Raw genomic sequence first — 21,392 nt, 5'->3', positions numbered from 1 at the left:
AGATAAAGTGTTTGCCGACATTAAGGGACTCATTTATCACCGTTAGCCCCCGAGCTATAGAACACCTTGGTCTGGAGCTCTCCTTTAACAGGCCCTGCCTCACAGCACCCTGGTGGCACACTGCAGCCTTCCAGGCACATGAACACCTCCATCTTTACCTCTCTTTCTCTTTCATTCGTCGCATATTTTGCATTGCTTTAACAGATAACATCACTGTTTACATCCCTGTGTGCACACTGTCTCCTCTATGTTGTTTATTTAAGTCAGAGTGAGGGTTTTATATAAAAGTTGTTCAGAGGAACCTTTATCAAATTTTAAGGATTTGCCAGTCCTTGCGGGACCTCCCATCACTGTGCCCTCTATGTCGACCCATGTGGGTTCAACAGCCATCCGAAGCCGAATCTCTTCCGTTGAAGGGCCATGTTCTCATCTCGCTGCTCATCTTGCCTGTGTAATAATGAATCTTTTCGGCTGTGTTTAAAGCTGCTTAATTAAGTTCAAAGCAGCGCTCGGGGCACTGTGCGCCTGCTCGTCTGACCTCCCTATGAGTGGAAGTGTTGATTAGGAAGTGAAGAGACATGCAGGCACTGCAGGGGATGGCTATTGATTGAAAGGATAGAAAACCTCATTTGGATTTTGTGATTGGAATATCGCACTGTACACGGGGGCTTGTTTTTCTTCATTTGCCCGAATAACAATAACTCCATTTCCGTGTGCTTGACAGTTGGGTGAAATTGTCAACTAAGTGAGGAATTTCTGTGATAAGACTAAACGTTGGAGTTTTCCCTCATCCCAATAATAGCCCTTCACCCCGGCCCGAGCTGTCTGCACAATGTCGACCTTTCGACACCACCTCGCGAAAGTTGGCCGCTGTCGATCGATAGCGTGTTAGCTTTTTGTTTGAAGGTTCAGGCTGCCTTGGCTTTATTACAGCTGCTGAGAGTCATGGGGGAGTCGTGCACGGCTTTGTGAGAGAGGAGCTCCCTCTTGTTTGCCAAAAGTGTAATCCCGCCGTGACCCGCCGTGACCCTGCCCTGAGAGGAAAGCTGCTTAGACAGAAGTGCGTGTCTGTGGGAGCTCCCAGCTGCCTGGCCTCTCTCTCTGTCTCTCTTTTTCTCTCTATTTTGCTCACTACATCTACCTCGCACTCTTTTTTATACCCCCTCTTTATATCTCCGTATACCGTACATCAACCAAAGTCTTCTCCTCTTGCCCCTTTGCTCAACACTCGCTTTTCCTCCATCGCTGTTTACCTCCCCATTCTTCTCTGCCCTTTTCCCTCCTTTTAGAGTACACTCCATGCATGCTTCACCCAGCATCAATACTTCCAAGACTACCCCCTCCCCTCCTCAATGCCCCTCATCCACCGTCGAGGTTTTTACCCCGTGAAGGAGCCGAGGCTTTGCTAAGTGGAGACAGATCTCCTTTTCTTTTTCTTTCTTTTTGCTACAACAGAGAAAATAAACAAAGTCCTGCCATAGACAGCCTTCAGTATGGGCTGCAGAGCAGGACCACTGGCACACGGGAAAGAGAAAATGAAGGAAGAAAATGACCTCTGGAATCGATTTGGCATGGGTTGAAGCCAGGGCTAAAACTGCGCGGAATAAGGCTCCACTGAGGCTGCTTGTTGATTCATAAATCTATTCATCTTTGAAAGAAATTAGGCAGTGAAATGAATTGGTGAATATGAAATTCCATGTTTATTCAGTCCTTAATGGTGTGTAGACGTACGGGTCTGCACAGGCTGCTGGAAAACACATGCAGTTTTATGCAAAGCACCAGCTTAGAAACAAAGATGTCAGGATCAAGTCTGAGTCAAAAAAACAAAAAACAGACCAATCCACACCTGAGGTACACCTGGGAGAGCAGCAGAGAGAGATTATCTGCATGCTCGTGTGGTGTGTGTCACTCACTCGACTCTCTGCGTTGGGTTGGACACGCACGGTGGGACGAGTATTTACATGCATGTTTGGTGCCCAGCCCAGGGGGCATAGCATCACTGCCTGCCCAACCTCCCCGCTGTGCCCGTACCCCGTTCTCTGGGGGAGACATCACTCGGCGGGGGTCAGCGGCAATCTGATTCAGGAAGCACTGCAGGGGGTGTTTGGGTGGGGGGAGAGGAGGTGGAGGAATTACCCATAAGTCCCTGAGCCTGGCATATCCAAACTTAGGGCAGCCTGAATCAGCAGGGGGGGGTAGATCATACCCCCCTGCTGGGTGCTGCCTCAAATATAAAGCTACTGCTTTGGCCACTCCAACTGGATGACAAACACATTATAGAAGAGAGGAAGGGGAGGAGGAGGAGGAGGATGGTAATGGGCAGAGGGAGAGCAGCTCTACTTAAGTATGATCATGTCTTTGAAATAGATAGGACACAAGCAAGCCAACTCCCCTGTTGTTAGGCTCTGCTGTTACCATGGCATTCTATGACAGTCACCAGCCATAGGTTACTTGGTTTCTATGGGTAACAGTTGGCGCTGCACTTCATTCTCCTGTAACATCTCCGTGACACTAAGACTAAGCATGAAGCCCACCGATTCTCCGCAGCTTACAAGTAAAAACCTCTCTGACTGAGACATAACGAGATGCTAAATTAGAAATATCTCTGCACGCTCTTGTTTTCGGGGTTTTTTTTTTTCTTTTTCTCACCTGCAATGATTTCAGTGATTCAAGTCTGCTGAGATCTGAAGTGAGGAGATTCAGTTAGAGAGAGCTTAACAGAATAGTCCAAGGTCAAGCCCAAACTAATCAGGCTCCTCATTTCCCTGGATGGAGTAATGAAGTAGAACGCTGACCTCTGGCTGACCCTGGGAATCTGTAGCAGGGAAGACTGGCCTGGAGACCAATTAGCCAAAAGTAAACGGAAATATTAAAACAGAGCGGGCATTTATTAATAAATATGATCTGAGCCACCCCCCTAAAAAAAAAAAAAATCCAGCTTCAAAGCAGCCAAATGTGCCTTCGCGTGAAAAAGGTTTCGTGTTTTTATGCCAGCTGTCATGAAACCTTAAATTTCGCAGGATAACAAGGTCTTTTTTTGTCGGTATCCTAAAGATGATTTGTACCAAGACTTGATTACAACCTGGTTAGCTCTCCTAATTATCTGATGCACTTGAGCTTTTAATGATTTCCATGATTCAATTATCCCTAACTGAATTCCTGTCTTCAATCAATTAAAGCCATAGCTGCACACTCATCCATCTTCTAATCAGGACATCGGGAATCCCTCCATCCATTCTCATTTGAGAAGAGAGTGGGTCAAACAAATTAACAGAGGATCGCATCCATCCATGTCTTTTCATATTCGGTTACTTTTTTACTTTCTCGCACGTGGCGAGGATTTGTTTGAGATGAAGTCACGATGTGCTGCGTTAAATGTCCTCGATTTTCTCTCAAGACGACTGAAGTTGATAAATATTTTTAACTTTATTATAAATAGGATGAATACAAGTGCTGCTACCACCCTGACCCTTCATCTGCACAGAGGAATGCTGTGATTATGATATATCCTCCACAAACTAAACACACACACACACACACACACACACACACTTTTTTTGGCACCATCTGCTGGAACCTTGAGAAAAATGTAGAAGAAATGTTTAGCTTAACAATAAAAGCAGTGTTGAAAAGAATCAAATCTAAAGCCCGAAACAAAAAAATGGCAAATTGTCCTGGTGAGATCAAACATGCACAGGCATATTTCAAGACTTCTTAATAGCAGATTGGGTTTTTTTTTTTGACAGAAAAGCAAAGGCATATTGGACTGATGAATGCAGCCTGTTCAGCCAGTTCACAGCCAAATTAGAGGAGGAAGAAGAACAAGCACAGAAATGGTTGCCAAGGTGCCCAGATAGTCATTTAACCCTCATTGGTTGTGAGGGAAGCCGAGGGCAGGGCAGCCTTTTCACATGCTGTTCTTTCCATCTACATTTTATCTCCCTTGTCGCATCCCCGCAACCACCAGTATGGTTTCCTTGAAAGGGTGGAGCATTCTTTGAATGTGAATATCAAATTGTGTCTCTTTCTGCGCAGACGTATGGGACGGAGCTGAAGATTAGGTTTAATGGTTTATCACGGCGGTGGCTTTCTCTTGAGCAAAATCGTTTAACGACAGCAGAGCAGAGCGTTGGGGGGGGCGTTTTGGTCCCGTTTATGATCAAACACAAAGACAGTCCTGCTACACCGCAGCGGCCTTGACGAAGCATTTGACTATGATAGATTCTACAGCAGCATAATGGCTAAAAAAACTTCAATCTCATCCCTCTTAGCAGCGTTCATGTTACAGAGTAGCTTCGGATTCATTCAGAGGGCCACCTCGGCTATATCTTTTCTCAGAGCCCTTGCATTTTTTGGATGGTGGCGAGTGTGCATTCCCTGGCACAATTTTCAATAGAGCTCCCCCTGGAGTAGCCAGGGAATGGCTATCACAACAATTACACTGACAGCTCTTTTCTAAAGTGCACTTGATTTATTTGATTTAGCTAAGATTAATGGCCCTCCCTCCAAGCAGGCCTGGCTGAGATGTGTAGCAGAACACAGGCTTACTCCTACAGAAGCACAGGTAGGTGTGTGCAACACAGATAATGGGATTGCATAAGATGCATGCACAAATCCAAACATATATGTACGTATACTCGCAAATCATCTTTGACCATAAAGCTTTAACCTACTGGGGGGGTTTTCTTTTGTGCTACCTCTGGAGTGACAGATATATTCCATCCTGTTGTACATTAGGATGATTACAGTGGACAGACACCAAAAAATAAGTCGTACACTTAAGAAAAATTATATAAAATATATATATTTAAATGTCGTAATCTAATGTAAGTTGAAGTTTCATTTCAATATTTGTGTGCATAGCATATGACAAAATAAATTGTTGTTTTAAGATGAAAACTTCACTAACAAACTTCTGTGTAATAAAATTACATGGAACTCTGCAGACAATGTGCAGACTAGACTAAAAAAAATTAAATTACAAAACTGACTTTACAACTTGAACAGATTTTTGCTTGATTGTGATAAAGAATTATCCAGAATGCACCAATCAAAAGGACACCTGCTGCTGTAGAGTCTAGAATAAGCCAGTGCGGATACATTTTTGCTTGAATAAAAACGAATAAGTCCACTAATGCTGAAATATTTATTTTAGTCTGGTGTGGTTGTATGGATTTTGTTGTGGCGCTTTATTTCCTGTAATGTATGATGAATTTCTAAGATTCAATGAATATAGTAGAGTTAAAAAATGGCACACTAATGTTTGTGGACCTTTGGTTGGATACTTTACCCAGAATATACACTGTAAGAAACTGTTGCTTGTCGATATAAGCGATGACAGCCATGTGGACCAAAATATTGTGAATAAATTTATCACACAGGGGGGGGAAGGGATGTAGTATGTAGTTGTTATATGCATATAGTTGCAATGCTTTATTTATGAACGATGAAATTGCAAGAATTGTGCTGCCCTACAACTCACCTGTGACAATTCAGGTGTGAAAAGATATATTTTAGTCTAAAGAGTTGATTAAAAGGCATCTGGTTTTAGCTTCTTTTTTTTTCCAGATTTCATTTTAGTATTGGCAGCCCTGAACTTTCATAATGTCAAACTCAAAGAATTGCTTGAAAATAAAGGTGGAGTTGTCTGATTTTAGAATGCTCCCAGGTCGTTCGTTTAAATTATTTCACTTTTATCAGAGTCAATTAAATCCAGCTCTACATATTTATTTTGTGTTGCATTGAGTTATACGATTCGACCTTTTTTTTTAAACTGTCACCGCCATGATGGTTCTCTGAAGCTGCAGATTCAAGGAAGCGATGAGGCCAAGATCTGGAGTTCAAGTGTGCTTAAGCGAGCTCGGATTCATTCCCACATGCTGCAGAATGAACAAAGACTATGTTTCTTACGACTCTTTATATAGGAAATTTATGCTGCATCAGATGTAAGCACCTGTTATGGGCTCGCTTCATCCTTCATCAATACCCGTCAACATGGTGTCGCCTATCTTTGCACTCTTCGAGACATGGAGGCTCCTAACTATTAATACATATGTCCTAGGTCATCGGTTACATGGTACAGCGAAACACAGTCGTACATCAAATAAGAAAACATTCTAACACTGTCTCACATAGACAGACACTGAACATATAAACTGTATGCAGACACACATGTTCCCAGAGCTCGCTGCTAGAGGGAGACACCTGCCCCTCCACTTTGTGCCAGGAAGCTCTACGTCTGGCTGGCTGGCCAACAGTTGCCAGGCCAGCGGTCCGGTACGGTCCAGTGCGGTTGGCACTGACACTTGCCCATCTGCCCAAGTTGACACGTTCGCTCCCACACCACTTGTCCAGGAGGACGAAATGTGCTGTGGTGTCCTGGCAAAGCTCCCTGAAATGTCAACCTGGCGTGACAAACCCATGCCGGCCCCTTGGCCCTCACAGGCCTGGTAGTGTGGGGCGCTGCCCTGTATCAGAAGGGAAGCCAGGAACATGCCACGGTAACAACAACCGCTGATCGACTACCGGGGCGCTACCATCTTGTCCAGGGTGGATAGAGCTTGTTCGGTCGGGTAGAGGATGACTGTTCTCATTACTGGCCCTGAACCTTACAAAACTTGGCTATTCACTATTTGATAGAGGGCAGCTGGACAGAAATGAGACATCATGAGGAGGAAATATATTCAGAGAACATGTTTGGACCGTCCACTGAAGCAATCCCACTCCATTAAAAATTGTTATGAATGAAACAAATTGTCTCTTCATACAAGCCAAAAACAATGGAACGCAGAAGACAAATAAAATCCAGGACATATTTTCTGTTGTTTGAGCAGATGGTCTTGGAGGTGCTGTGAGGGTCTGATGTTGGCTGACTCTGTCCTGCAGCCCCCTCAGGGCAGCAACTGTGAGTGGTCATTAACACGGGGAGCAGGCCATGCCAGGAGAGAGAGGAGTCTAGCGGTAGTTAACAGCCACTATCCAGTTAAATCCTCCTCCTCTGTGCTAAACAGGAACAACTACAGCATTCCTACTGCTTGCCAAGGCTGTAAAAGCAACACATCATGTAAAGGCCTTTAGAAAAAAAAAAGACATTGTTTTGCAGGCACAAAGAAACCGAATGGGGAAAGGTGTATTTCTACTCCACTGCGCCTCATCGCTCACTTTTGCTGAATCTAAGGTTACAGCCAGGGCCGTCTGGCAGTTATCCATACACAGTGAATCATGACATTTGTGTGTGTGTGCGCACATGTGCGTGTGTGTGTGCACAGTGGAGCTGTGGACAGGTATGACAGGCTGACCTCCACATGTTACCAGAGAGAGTGTGCGGCCCAGTGTTAGCTGTCATAACACGGGCTGCCTGGAGCCCGGGAGCACCAGCCTGACCAGGCCACTGGGCAGCCAGAAATAATAGAGACTGGCAAGAGGGCAATGAGGGGTCACACAGTGAGAGGGGAGGAGGGGAACAGGGACATATGACAAGAGGACTGTTGGAAGGATGAAGGCAGGAGAGTGAGAGGGGGAGGAAGAGAGCAAAGAGAAATTTACTGTAGTGAGGAGAGCGTTGAGGATAATGAGGCGGGAGCAAGTGGGTCAATCGAGGTGCAAAGAAAGGAAGATAAAAGAGAGGGTAGGTAAGGAAGGTGGGCTGCTGTTCTCCCTGCATATTACCTCCACGAGCATCTGATGAGTGGTAAAATATGCGTGAAGACAGTGGGAGAAGAGAGGAGACAGGAGCTTTTCTGAGCACTCAATCTCTGTGTGACACCCTCAAACCAGAAAAATAAGCCTCGGTTTAACAAGACAGACAACCTCGCATCACTTCCCATTTGTTTTGAAGCCCAGTTTATCTTTGAGAGCACAATGCTGGAGCGTTCTCGAGGTGCAGCCACTCGCCTGCAGAGATGGAACAGCTGAATTCACTTAGGCAGGCTTGGCCAGCAATTAAAGTGCTGGATTAAGAGTGATTGCATTTTGTGTCCTGAGGAGGCGCTGCCTGCCATCTTGAGAGGTCTCATTAACATGGCTGCCGTGGGCTGTGCTGAGCAGTGCCACAGGCAGTTAAAAAATAATGGAGACATTATCAGCCTTAATGTCTTGTACCTGGAGTGGAGAAGATTTTATAATCACTATTGTGATGGGCCACAGGCTGCCGGTTGTGCGAAAGGGAAAGGTTGGATGAAGATAACCCTTTTTCTGACCAGACCCCTGTGTGTTTTTTTGATCAGCCACTACACGTGGGGAGTCTGAGCAGCTGGATTTCATTAATTGAGTGCTGGCAGCATTCTGCTCTGGCGGCAGGGGTGAGTCACACTGGTGGGATTGGTCTCTCTCTCCCTGATATCATCTTCCAACCATAACTACAAATAATTATTCACTCAAATCCATTACCGGGGGTCAATCAAGTTCCCCAATCAGTTCTAAAGTCCAATTACTGGCGCCAAGGCTCTATTCGCGCCTTCCTGCAGATGAAGGCCTGGCCCACAGGCTGCCCAGTAAATTACACATAGCAAACAGTGGAGTGTGCATGTGTGGGAGAGCGAGCCTCCTCAGGTGGGTAATAAAGCAGAGGTACATACTGGTCTCCCTGGGGCATTCTGACCGTACCTTCTAGCAGACTTCTCCAGGTTAAATAGAATTAGCCCATGCAATGAGACGCACTTCGAATACCAACCGTGTCTCATCACTCTACAGGCTAGAGAGCACGCAGCATGCACGGCACAGCCTGGTATTAACATCCATCTCAGCAGTTGATATAATAAGACATGTCGCCATAAGGGTCTTCTCATAAAGGGGCTGCACAGTGACCCATCAGTGCAGCATAATGAGTGGGGTGTTACATCTACAAGCGTGCATACACACACACACACACACACATATATACACTCAGGGCTTTGCTGCAGCTCTCCAACCCCATTAGCGTGTGGCTTCTTGTATCGTTTTGCAGCCGTCTTGAAAGTGAGCCCCGAGCCTGGAGGAAATGCTTCTCACACACTCATCTGTCACTACAGGGAGACAGCAGTGCAGCCAGCCGAGTCGGAGCGGGCAACAAGGCAGGCTGCCTTGTGTGGGTACGTGTGTGTGTGTATGTGTGTGTGTGCATGTGACAGGGGATGGATGGCTTGTATGTATGTACAAGACGTGTAGGAGGTGAGCAGGATGGCTGTTCATGTGTGTGTAAAAAGAGGGGAGGGGTGGGGGCGACTGTGGTGGTATGTGTTTGTGTGTGAGAGAGCAGAGCAAACGTAGCAGGGATGGAGTGAGGCTTTGTGGATCAGCAGCCCATGACCGGTTGTCACACTAAACACACACACACACACACACACACACATCTCCCAAATCAGCCTGGTAGGAGGGTCAGTCTGACATTTCCCTCAGTGTCAGACTTCCCTCATGCTCTGATCTGACCAGAAAACAACCCAACTATGACGATGACACGGCCAACAAGATGGAAAACATAGATGTCCGTCAGTGATATGCTCGCTTTGTTTACTGACATATGGAGCAGCACCATTGTTCGGCTCTCATTTCAGACTTTGAGGTTTCGAAAAAAAAAGGGGGGAAAAGCTGAGTTCTTGGACAGCAATTACAACGGTATGAGGGCACCGTTTTTGTTTTGTCCTGAGCCAGGAAAGCGTTCTGACTTCAGACTGCTGACACAAAGAAAAGGCTGTCAATGTAAGCCCCTCCATTAAACATGAAAAAACCTCATCAAAGAGCCAGTCTCTGTCCTCTGCTTACATTCAAGAGATCCAGCGAAATGCTAAACACATGTGGATGGTTCCCTGTGTTTAGGCTAAAATGGCCGAACACGATCCGGCAGCATTTGAGTTAATCTTCCTTAGTGAAACCGCATGGTGTTGTTTACACTGGAGACAACTGTGTGTGTACATATATGCATGTGTGTGTGTGGACTGTGTCCAGAGCTGCAGAACTCACTGTTCCCTTTTGCAAAGCCAGAGCAGTTACAGTGTGTATGTGTTTGTGTCAGCATGATGGAGGAGAAGGGTGTTACTCAGACCTAATGAATCCATCTGCATTCAAGGGGCATTCTTCCTCGTGTATGCAGGCGGGAGCAAACGAGCAGCGACCTGGGAGCTCGTCCAGCGGTTGGGGGGCTCTAGGCTCTGTATTTCCAAAGCAGACCAGCAAGGACAAGCTTGGATTAGTATTGAATTCACCTCATTTTTTTCTCTCCTTGAAATATAGGCTATTTTCAAAGAGAGGGTTGAGGTTGAAAGTCATATAGTCACACGCTCAACCCTTCTGTGCTCTGTTCTGTACTTAGCATTGCTACTTTCTCTTTTTCAGCAAGGATTGAGAATAGCCGAGAAGGGTTTGGCACCGAGGGCGAGGACTACAGTACAGCCTGTGCTCCAGGAGAGTGGCAGCTGCTGATGTCCTCACCTCTGAGTGACCTGGCACCCTAGGCAACCTCAATGAAGAATGGATGGAGGGCAGGAGGCGGGGGCGTTATGAAGGGGAGGGTGGTTGGCACTGAGGGCCCAGTCATTAGGATAATGAATCCAGAGCTGAGTGGAATTTGGGAGACCTCTAGTGGCTGAAGAAAGTAGAAACTCACCCCACGGAGGGGGATTGATGTACAGTATCGTGGATCAATGTCGTGGATCTAGAGAAAGTTATTCATACCTTCATATTTCATCCCAACATCTGCATTTCATTTAAGAAGTGACAATACAGCTGGTAGGCCTTTAACTGGAACTAATTGCACCAATTTTTATTATGCATCAACTTTTAGAATAAATGTTGACACAATAAATGGCTCCATGTTTTATTTACTCGATTGTATTGAAAGTACAAAAAGGTTCAGGGTGGCAACCTGACTGCGAGGAGAAATATACCTTACTCAGCCCTAAAATGTCACATTTTCCAAGTATTGAGCTCTTCATTTGTTGGATGAAGAACATTTTGTATGATTGATGCAACAGTAAGTTTATATTTCTGACATATTGAGCCCATATGTACAAGAGTGCAGGACTAGGGCAATAGAAAAAGCTCTGCCCTTCTTCAACTCCATCACGTGAACCATCATTCAGTCTTTTCCTCCTACATTTGCATTTGGTTTTTCTATTCCTATGCGAGTAGTACTTACTGCTGCACTAACATGTGCTTGTCACACTTTAGCTTGATTGTTTCCCTTTTTTATAAGTTGCTTTGCATAAAAGTGACTAAATGACTAAATGTTCATTTTCAGATGTCAAGTTGGAAATTGTGAGAAGTATATATACTAGACAATAAATAGTAGAAATAACAGTTAATTGCAGCTGTAGTTTGTGATGATATTTTAAGCACAGCATTGGGATATACAGTGTGGGAAATACACTTTGTATAGATCATACAGGCATGTGTCACTGACAGTGAAGTCTGCTGCTTCACCCTGAATAAAGCAGCGTGTCTGTTTAAATTAATAAAGTAATAAAGTAGCAGCAGCATTATGAGCGTGTGACTTCTCTTTGTCTTTAGTTCTCCGGTGGTGTCCAGGAGTGCAGTGCATTATGAAGGTAATTCTGAAAATATTAAAGTGTGTTTTGCCTGAATTAGAAGCCAACAGTGTAGCTGACTCATTCAGGGGATACCTCGCGCTGACATTTCTGGCTCCAGAGTGCAGAAAAAAAAAATTTCATTACATCTTTGACAAATCTCAGGACTAATATTCGTAGAGGTAACATTAATCACTCTCCCCTTTTTCATATCATGAGCAAACACAAGCAGAGCGAGAGAAAAGCTTGGCCAGCTGTACTGACAGATTTAATGTTATTCACTTATCCAGTTAAGATTCACATCATTCTTTTAATATAATATTCAACTCAGAAACAACAGCAGTGAATAAAACACATTTTGAAAGTCCAGTTGCTTTTCCAAGGAAGTTTGTGTTTGTTATTAGAACAATGTCCAGTTCAACGAGAGAAATCCATTTCTCTAAATCTGATCCTTTTATTAATGCAACTCTTTTTGGGTTATAAATAATGTGTATTATTGATCACTGTTTGAGGAGGGTGGGCAAGGGAGTCTACTTCCAATACAGTATTTGTCATGTCAGTATTTATGTCAATATTTTAATTGCATTTGCTTGTAAAATGTATTGTGCAAACCACTCTTCATGTCCTTTACAACCCTAAAACACTTCATGGAGGTCTGTAGTGTTCCTGTTCAAGAAGACAATCCCACGATCTGCTTTAAAAAAACATTGGCACCGTAACATTTCATTCCTCACAACACTGTTAAACTGAAATGTTTCATTTTGCCATCCACTGTCCCAAATACGGATGTGACTTGAAGCTGTGGGCGAGAAGTGACAACCATCAGCACTCTCAGCTCTCTCCTGATTTGGATTAATGCATGCAGAAACTGAAGTTTCTGTGGAGGGGTGACTTCTATCTTAGGTGTTTTAAATTTCAAATCAAGTGTAAAAAAGAGCAAGACTGCTTCTTTTAGTGCATACCACAGAGTCAAGGTCACATATTCTCACTCTGTCCTGATTTTTGTTGGCTTTGAGTGGCCCTGATCAGCCATGAGCCGTCTATCGTTCTCCAAAATGCAGTCCGACTGATTACTATGATGACGAGAAGGCTTTGAGAAGCAGGTCGGCAGCCAGACCTGGGGAGATGGCTCCTTTGGTGACCCTCTCCTCAAGGTGGGGTAGAGAGTCTCTGACACTGGGGTGATTCTGGAAATGTTGGAGGACGTTCTCCTGGATCAAACTCCACATCCAAACCTTCTGCTGGGCCCTCCGCCGGCCCTGCAATTCACCACTGGCTAACATGGTGTCCCGGTACGACTCCATCTTGGCCCAGACCTCTGGGATGCCCTCACTGGTATATGAGGAGGCGCGCACTACCTGAGGAGGGAGTTAGGGTTGGGGGAGGGGTGCAAGGATGCAAGTGTGAATTTAACATCTCTCTCTTTTTTTTTGAACAAGCAGGTGGTAGTCTGGATCATTCAAACTGTTCAGCCTGAGGACGTCACCAAAGGCACAGCTGCCTTAGTTTAATATGGAAGGTTTTAAATGAAAAATATGAACATGCCTCTCATATTTAAGATTACGTATGGAATAGCACATCCTCCTTTAAGCCACTTTGTCAAACTCATGGACAGTTCCTCCAGGGGAACAGAGGCGATTGTCTTGTCCCACTTAGATGCAGCAAAATTGGACAATCAGCTTATTCTGCGAGTGCAGTGAACATCTGGAATACTCCACTTATGAAAGCATGTGTTTCCATTCTTGTTTGATGGTATAGTTTCAGATTTTCAGGACAAAGTGTAAATTTCCTTCATTTCTTTCCTCTTATATTTAATGTGACTTTTTTGTGTTACTTGCGTTGGGCCTACGGATACATATGAGCTCTTAAACTAATCCTCACATATTTACATTGACTTTTAAAATATCAGTTTTGATTGTCTTCATTTTTAAACACTGCAAAACCAAACAGTGTGGGTTTATTCTGACAAAGACATTTTTAATAGTCAAACATTCGAGCACATTGCATATTGTGAGTTGCAGGTGAGTGCGAGGAGCTTCTTTTTTAGGTTTAAGAGGTTTTTTGCGATGCATTTCCATCCTGTCAGAAGCTGTCATGTCGCTTCACCAACAGTGTGAGTATTCCTCTCCCCGTAACACCTTGTTCACACAAGCAACTTGGGGATAGATGTCACTTATGTGTTTAGTACGAGTGACTGCGCGTCTCGTGTCAGAGCTTGCTACAGATTCAAGAGCACATGATGAAATTCAGGGTAACGTTCAAATTGAAAGCAGACACAGAAGTGATAGAAACTTACGAAATTTACAAACACGAAAAAAAGTCAGGCTGTTCATTCACACATGCGTTTAAGATCCATGAAGCAGCGTCTAAGTTATTTAAAAGTCAGGGCATTTATTTATATACGCATTTAGGACCCATTAAACTGCTCATATAAAAGTTAACCTTCTGTTTTTATGACTTCATTACACACTTGTGAATAAAATGAGAAAAGGGAGTTTGGAGGAGGAGCGATAAGAGGAGACCTCAGCGTTGATGTCAGATAAACCCCACAAATACTCAACAACCTCCAGACTGCTGAAGTGTAATGAAATTACACGTATCATTTGGAGATAATTTGACATCAACTGGCAATCGGCGAAGTTGAATGTGACAAGTCTGATAAATACTGGAGGCCTGTGATCAGCAGCCAATTATAAATCCTCTAATTACATCATAATCACATGTAATACACCTCAATGTGAAGTGTCAGAGGCACTACTTTCTCCTGTTAGTGAGTTAAGTGAGGAAAATATGGGGGTTTTGTGTACTGTAGGTGAACGGAACACATAAAGGGATGCTCAAAAAATTCAATATTGCATTTTTTTAAACAGTAAAGGACTCATAAGAGACAGATGAAGCTTCAAAAGGAGCAGATTCTACGTTTCTCCAACTAATAATCTAACTCAGTTACAATTTTGTAACGCCTTTGAAACATCTTTGTAACATTGTGGTTTACTTAAAAATGTTATTTGAACGTTTAAAAAAACAGGGTTAGAAAGTACTTCACAGCTATATAAAAAAAGACAAAAGATAAAACAAATCAAAGGTGATTTGAATAAATATAAGACAAAAAAAGACAAAAAAGAACGAAGTACGAATAAATGATATTTTACTTGAGTAATTTTCTCAGACCAAGTTCCTCCATTGTCACAGAAGATATTTAACTGTTTTCACAGGTTAAGCTGTATTCACTGTGTTATATACTATTTCCCCTTTAACACATTAAAAGGGTTGTTAGCAACTGACACTTTCGGTTCGTTACGAGATGAAACTATTAGTTAACTGACCAAAAATGAATTGCTGACTATTCTGATATTAGTTAACTGACCAAAAATGAATTGCTGACTATTCTGATAATTAATAAATCGACGTTTCGGACGTTTTACACAAGCAATTCATCTAGAGATTAATTAATCTAGAGCAATTAATCTAGAGATTAATTGCCAGAATTGGAATAATTGCAGCCCTATTAACCATCATTGTCAACTGAATGATATTTGAATTTAGGACTGCTGATCAGACAACAAGGCACTTAAAGATGCCAACCTGGGCTCTTGGAAATTTTATTTATTTTACAATTTTCTGACATTTTATAGAAAAAAATTAAAAAATTAGAAAATAATTGTTTCAGCAAGCTTAATTCTAAGTAAGAGTAGTGCATCAACATGTCTCAATAACAACTGAGAAGGAAACAAAGTACTTAAGTCATTGATGTTTTATGTTTTCATGCTGAGTGCGGTAGACCAATGAAGACGAGAGACAGTGAAAGACTAAATCATAGATTATGATACTGTAGGCCAAGCACAGGATGAAGATATACACAGAGAGGAGACTATGAAGAGCAGCCTATCAAGCTTTTATGTTGAGTGTGCAGGCTTCTAATCAGCGAAATGCATGACACAGCAGCTGAGTATTCAGAGCAGCAGGAGCAGGGAGTGCGGGTCTGGGGGGGCGGGGTGCATGGGATGTGGGGGTGTTTCCTGGCAGCTTGCCCAGTGGGCAGATGCTGCATTGGGTTGGGAAAACAAAGGGACAAGGCCAGGAATGCAAGCGGGTGAGCTGGGACATGCGGGGAGGAGTAAAACACTGCAGCATTACTGAAAGCATGACGCTATGACATCATCACCAGCAGCATCATCATCATTATCATCATCATCATCATCATCATCGTCGTCATCGCCCCCCCTCCTCCTGGGTCAGCTGACCTCTCAGTGTGATGGCTTGTTGGGTCCACAGAGCAGTGTTACTTCTGCTGTGGCTGCCCAGTAGGTCAAATGTTGAACACTTGTCAGTTATCCTTTTTTTTAATTTTTGAAATGCCAAATCATGTTGCTGGCTCACTCCATCACTACACTGCCTACACACACACACACGCAGATACATCATACACATACACAAACCTTGGGGTTCCAGGACTTGGACTGTCTCCTGAGCAGCTTGAGTGCGCTGGTGTATTCAGTCTGGATCCTCCTGGCTGGCACCACCAGGTCTCCGTCCGACTTCGTCACAACCACCAAGTCGGCCCTCTCAATGATGCCCCTCTTGATACCCTGGAAAGACATTTTGGCATTACATGGTGGGTGGAGGGTGGAGGCGGGAGGGGGTAATTAACTTCTCAAAAACACTGTAAACAAATCTGATGTCTAGACACCTAATCTGCAGAGGGATCTGGGTACAGAGTGATGGATGGATGAAGCTGCAGTTGGCTGCCAGTTTAGTTTTTTTTGTTGTTGTTGTTCATCTGATATTGTCGCGTTCTTTCTGATGTCAGCTGACTGATGCAAAACATGGAAAGCAGTCAAGCTTATTTGTGACAGTTACTATAAAAAAAAAGAGTGCCTTTCACCTTTTGAAGTAGAGTTTCACTTCAGGTCTTTGAATCCAGCTGGGGACTCAAGGCTGGAGTAGCTGTCAAGTGTTGTTTGGGTTTTATCTATTTAAGATGTCATTTTGATCTGATTTAGTCATATAATGTGTTTTATATCAATGCAGGTGAATACCTTTATGTCATATAGTGTTAGCTCAAGTTAAGCTGTTGGGAATATTGGACTTATCTGAATAACATGCTGTACGTTTACTGTCTATGTGATTGCTTGATTAATGTTCATATTTCTGTGGTGATGTATTTAATTTGAGACATAATTACAATAATTAAAACAAATGCTTGAGCTGCTAATGTCCTACAATAATCCCCATAATAATCCTAATGAGTTCTACTAATTCAGTCATTCATTTGGCCAATTAATAGATTCACATATAATTGACATACGTATCTTCATAAAATGTTGAAGTCAGTTTCTTCTTAGTAATTTAAATATGTAAACATATTTATACAGGACAGTCACTCAAAATGTGGATTAGCTCATATATTTTACTTCTGCTAAACACTTATTTTAAAACATGTTTATTCTATGAAGTTTGTATGATGTATTGTTCCCAGGTTGCTCCGTGAATTTACAAGTTGTTTTAATACAACTATCAGAACCGACTTTATAACATAACCTGTCAGATTAGACATGAACATTATCGAAACTATCTTATCTAACATTCCTTCAGTTCCCAACAGTTGAAACAACATTTGACAGTGACTTGACTTGTTACTGCGGCTGCTGTTTTTCACTGACCTGAAGTTCATCGCCCCCTGCTGGTGGAATCAGCAGCACAAACATGTCAACCATGTCAGCCACTGCAAACTCTGACTGTCCCACACCTGAGAACAAAAAGACAACAGTGACAGTGACAAAATAAGACACAGACGAAGCAGAGAAACGTAAAAGAGAATCCTAAATCTAAAACTACATCTGCAATAAAGAGCCATCAGTTCGACAGCTGGATCCTGCAGTTTGCAAGTTCAGATTTTTGGTTGTATCACGTACTAAAAGCAGGAAAAAAAAAAGTAATTCATCGTAAATGGTCTTGGTCAGGACTTGATGAGAAGTTCTTCTGAATAATCATGAGCCTCCACAAATTTCAGATTCATCACACTGAATATATTCTAGCCTCTGAGATGCAAAGAAAAGTTTGATGAACAGATTGTTACTCTTAAGTCAAGATGCTTCTTGACTTAAAAACACAATTTTGCTAATTTTATACTGTATTTAATTTGGCAGGAGTTAATGGTATCAATGGTATGGTAACATTTTGTATTAATACATGCCGCCTTTCCTTGATAAAAATCAAGGAAATGTACCATTGTATCCCCGAGAATGGCGCATTGTGTATATTACAACAGAGAAAATAAGCTAACATGGTGAAACCAAGATTACAACCTCAAAGAAATCCGCCTTATATGAACAAAAATATTAATATACGGTAACTGAAGTGAAATCACTGTCTTACCTACTGTCTCTACGAGGACAATGTCATATCCCGCACCCTCACAAAGAACAACGGCCTCATTAGTTGTTCTGGTGACTCCACCAAGTGTTCCCGAGGCAGGAGATGGTCTGATAAAAGCATTCATGTCCCTGGAGAGTTCGGTCATACGAGTCTTATCGCCCAACAGAGACCCTGCAACAAGAGACACAAGTCTGTTTTTAACTTGAAGCTAACAACATTAGTGCTGCTGTTAATTCTACAGACATCATAGTTGTAAAATAAGAATACATCAAAACAAACATTGTCACCACTGAACATGAAAAAACATCTTTACACAACACATTACAAGCTCCCACATAAATCCCAGTAACAACTCATCATTATATCAGAGGAGGATGATGATGTGTGTATCACGTGTTACCTCCTGTAGTGCAGGAGGACGGGTCAACAGCCAGCACTGAAACTTTATGTCCACGTGCTGTCAACATCTTCCCCACCACCTCGATGAAGGATGACTTCCCTGCTCCTGGAGGACCTGACAGACCTGAGAGATCGACAAAGCAAATGTAAATACAAGACACGCAGAATAAAGCTCAACCCTACAGGTTTAAAAAGTAACTCTCTTTTTAAAATCTCTGTTACTGATTACGGTGTAGAGAGAAATTCATGTGTGGTTCACAGTTCTCACTGCAATTTTCTACATGGACAAAGACAATGACAACGACAGCATCAGATGGAAAAATGTAATCCTTGATTAAAAGTCAAAAATACAAGCCTGCGTACATAGAGAAGTTATAGGGGAGGAAGAAGTCAGCAGCCACGGTGCATTTCAGTCTGGAATATCTAATCACTAAGTTTAAAAATGTGTTGCCTGTGCACATTTTATATAAAACACAGCAGTTAAAAATTTATTCACTTTTGGATTTCAGGTCAGTTTGGAGAGAAATCTGAAATAACTGAATTTATGGCATACAACAAACCTGTAGTACCGTTACATTTTTAGGAGGACTCCGTTGTTTCTGTGTTGAAGAACCACTTCTCAATCCTATTTAATGTGTCACTCTCCTGTAGAGGTCAAAACGTTTCTCTTATATCGTGCTCAGAGATGCACATTCCTAAATGAAGCTGTGTTCAATGAAATAACCACAAACTAACGGACACACTGCGAACATTGAGCTGTGTATAATGTGTGTTTACTGTACTTGCAGGGCACCTGCAGGCAAAGTCTACCTTTACAAGGAAAATAACCAGACCTACACACCTACTCTGAAGGCCACCGGCTTCCCTCCATTACGGCTCTCCTGCTCCTTCCTGTAGGCCAGCACCCTCTGCAGCAGCACCTGGGCCAGCTCTTTTTTCCTCGGATGCTGGGTCTCCACCAAAGTGATGGACTCGGCCAGAGAAGCCCGCTGACCTCCGATCAGCCCTTCGTACAGTTTATTTAACAGTCTCTGCTCGGGACCACTCAGGTCCTGTATGTGCTGTATGTGGGCTGTGCTCACGACCCTCCTTTGCTGGCAGGAGCTGCGACCCGGGATGATGGTGCTCTGGTGGTAACGGGTGAAGATCCCTTGGTGAAGGTGGCATGTTCTCTGGGGAAGGAGGGAGAAGCTCAACCGTCGCATTTTATGGTAAATGTGTGGCATCTAGGAGGAGGAAACAGGACGAAAAACAACAAGTCAGGGGTGATTTTATTATTTTTTTGAACATTCTTTTATTTGAAATTATGCATATAAAAAAAACACAAAACAATGCACTAAAAGCAAAACAAAACACAGCAACCAAGGAACAATTAGTGTGTCAGCAAACATACAAATCAAGATAGACTACACAAATGGACATCCCACCAAACTAATACTAGAAACAGGGGGAGAAAATACCCTCCACAGGAGACCTCCACAAAGCAACAAAAAAACACAATATAGAAAAAGCCTCTTACAACCAGCCGTTATTATTTTATCTGTCTGACCATCCAAAGTGTGAAATGACAGGGGCCCAACAAAACCAAAAACAGTTTCTCTCGCCATTGTTGAAGGGTGGGAGGTAACACAGGGTTATCAGTAGGAGAATCTGTAATAGTTGGGCTTTCCTCTTCCCTATATCCTCCCCTGGAGTCAAACCCAGTATATAATCTAATGGATTCAGCGGTGATTTAATTTTCAGAATGCTTTAAATTTCTGCTCGAGCAATCCCAGAAGATGTGAGTGTGCGTGGTCCCCGGTCTGTTTACATTTCCTCCAGCATGAACTGGTATTATTTTTGTCATATTTTGAAGTACATGAAAGGTGTATTGAAGTATCTCTGTTTTAATTTCCAATTAAATTCTTTCCACACTGGGCTATGAGTGATTTTATGACCCTGTTCACACACCACCTCAATAACAACAACATTCATTTGCAGTTCCTACTTTTCCCTTTATATCTAAAGAATTTCCAGAGAAATGTGTTTGTAAATGTTTGTATACATTAGATACTACCTTCCTCTTACTAGTCAGGGCTGATTTTTAAACTCATTACCGCCTGTTACATCGTTAACACGTTAACTACCTCGTCTGTGTAAACACATTTTTAAAAGAACCGTTAAAGAACCGTTAAAGAACCGTTGGCCTGTTTTTAACGGTTGTTCTCCTTCGAACGTTAAGCTAACGTTACGACAACGCAACGTCAACGCATCCTGTGACTGTTAACAGCTACAGTCGTCGAACAAAACACTTCATACAAACAGTCAGTGAAGTTTTAAAATGTTAAAATGAGTTTAACGCTGACCTCGTACCGGCTGCATGGAGGTGTTACGATGTCACCTGTTAGCAGTTACAGTAGTTCATTCATAGTATTCCTGTTTCCGGTGACGTACGACGTACGCCCCCTTCCCGCAGCCCCGTAACATAAATATAAATAAAATAAATATATATTTAGAAATATATTTAAAGTCTAGAAATAACACTATATACAAAATGTATTTTAAAGTATTTATCAATAAAAATAAATAAATAAATAAACGTTTTAGAAATTAATGATGCATTAGCCAACTTTAGCCAGCAGGTGGCAGCAGATGTTAACTTTCACACGCCCCTCCTGAAGCTTCCTAAAAATAATCAAAGTTTACAACATGTAGCAATATGTCGTGTCTCCCAGATTGTATTACAGTCTGTGTATTCTTTATTTATAACCACGCACCTCTCTTTAATTAAAAAAGGGAATGCTGCAGAGTACGTTGCACAATTTCTCTCTTGGCAGGAAGGGGCAGAGCAGACTCTACTTATTGAGAAAGCTGAGGTCCTGTGTGCAGCAGGATGTTGCTGAGGTTGCAAGTGCAATCTTCTTTGCAGCCAGCTGTTGAGGCAGCAGCATCAGAGCCAGTGGCAGTAATAAAAAAAAGCTGAACAAACTGATTAAAAAGGTTGGCTCTGTGCTGGTTTTAAAGGGAGGGATGCTCCATAAACTTCTCAGCATTATGGACGGTAGCTCACACCCCCAACATGACCTCCTGATGAAGCAGCAGACCATATCTATCTATCCTGACTGTAATGTACTTTAG

The 21,392-nt window shown here is 42.7% G+C and overlaps 1 protein-coding gene across 4 annotated transcripts in view; it reads right to left on the bottom strand.

Moving 5' to 3' along the window:
- Positions 1-20,693, bottom strand: part of mmaa (metabolism of cobalamin associated A) — a 32,715-nt gene extending 12,022 nt beyond the window's left edge. Inside the window, exons 1-7 of one of the 4 annotated variants that reach the window (XM_027283770.1) lie at positions 20,628-20,691; positions 19,117-19,501; positions 18,277-18,399; positions 17,877-18,047; positions 17,162-17,247; positions 15,938-16,087; positions 10,023-10,124 (exon numbers count right to left, since the gene is read on the bottom strand). In XM_027283770.1, coding sequence (XP_027139571.1) covers positions 10,038-10,124; positions 15,938-16,087; positions 17,162-17,247; positions 17,877-18,047; positions 18,277-18,399; positions 19,117-19,501; positions 20,628-20,636 — 1,011 coding nt within the window. In that variant the 5' untranslated portion in view covers positions 20,637-20,691 and the 3' untranslated portion in view covers positions 10,023-10,037. Of the gene's footprint in view, positions 1-10,022; positions 10,125-11,739; positions 12,857-15,937; positions 16,088-17,161; positions 17,248-17,876; positions 18,048-18,276; positions 18,400-19,116; positions 19,502-20,620 lie in introns of those variants that run through there. The other 3 variants (XM_027283769.1, XM_027283768.1, XM_027283771.1) reach the window with 3 other exon arrangements.
- Positions 20,694-21,392: the final 699 nt, after the last annotated feature.

Source organism: Larimichthys crocea, chromosome X (genome assembly GCF_000972845.2).
Source record: "Larimichthys crocea isolate SSNF chromosome X, L_crocea_2.0, whole genome shotgun sequence".
In the NCBI taxonomy this organism is placed as follows: Eukaryota; Metazoa; Chordata; class Actinopteri; family Sciaenidae; genus Larimichthys; species Larimichthys crocea.
Note: the sequence above shows the minus strand (reverse complement) of the source record. Positions and strands in the feature narration are given on the sequence as shown.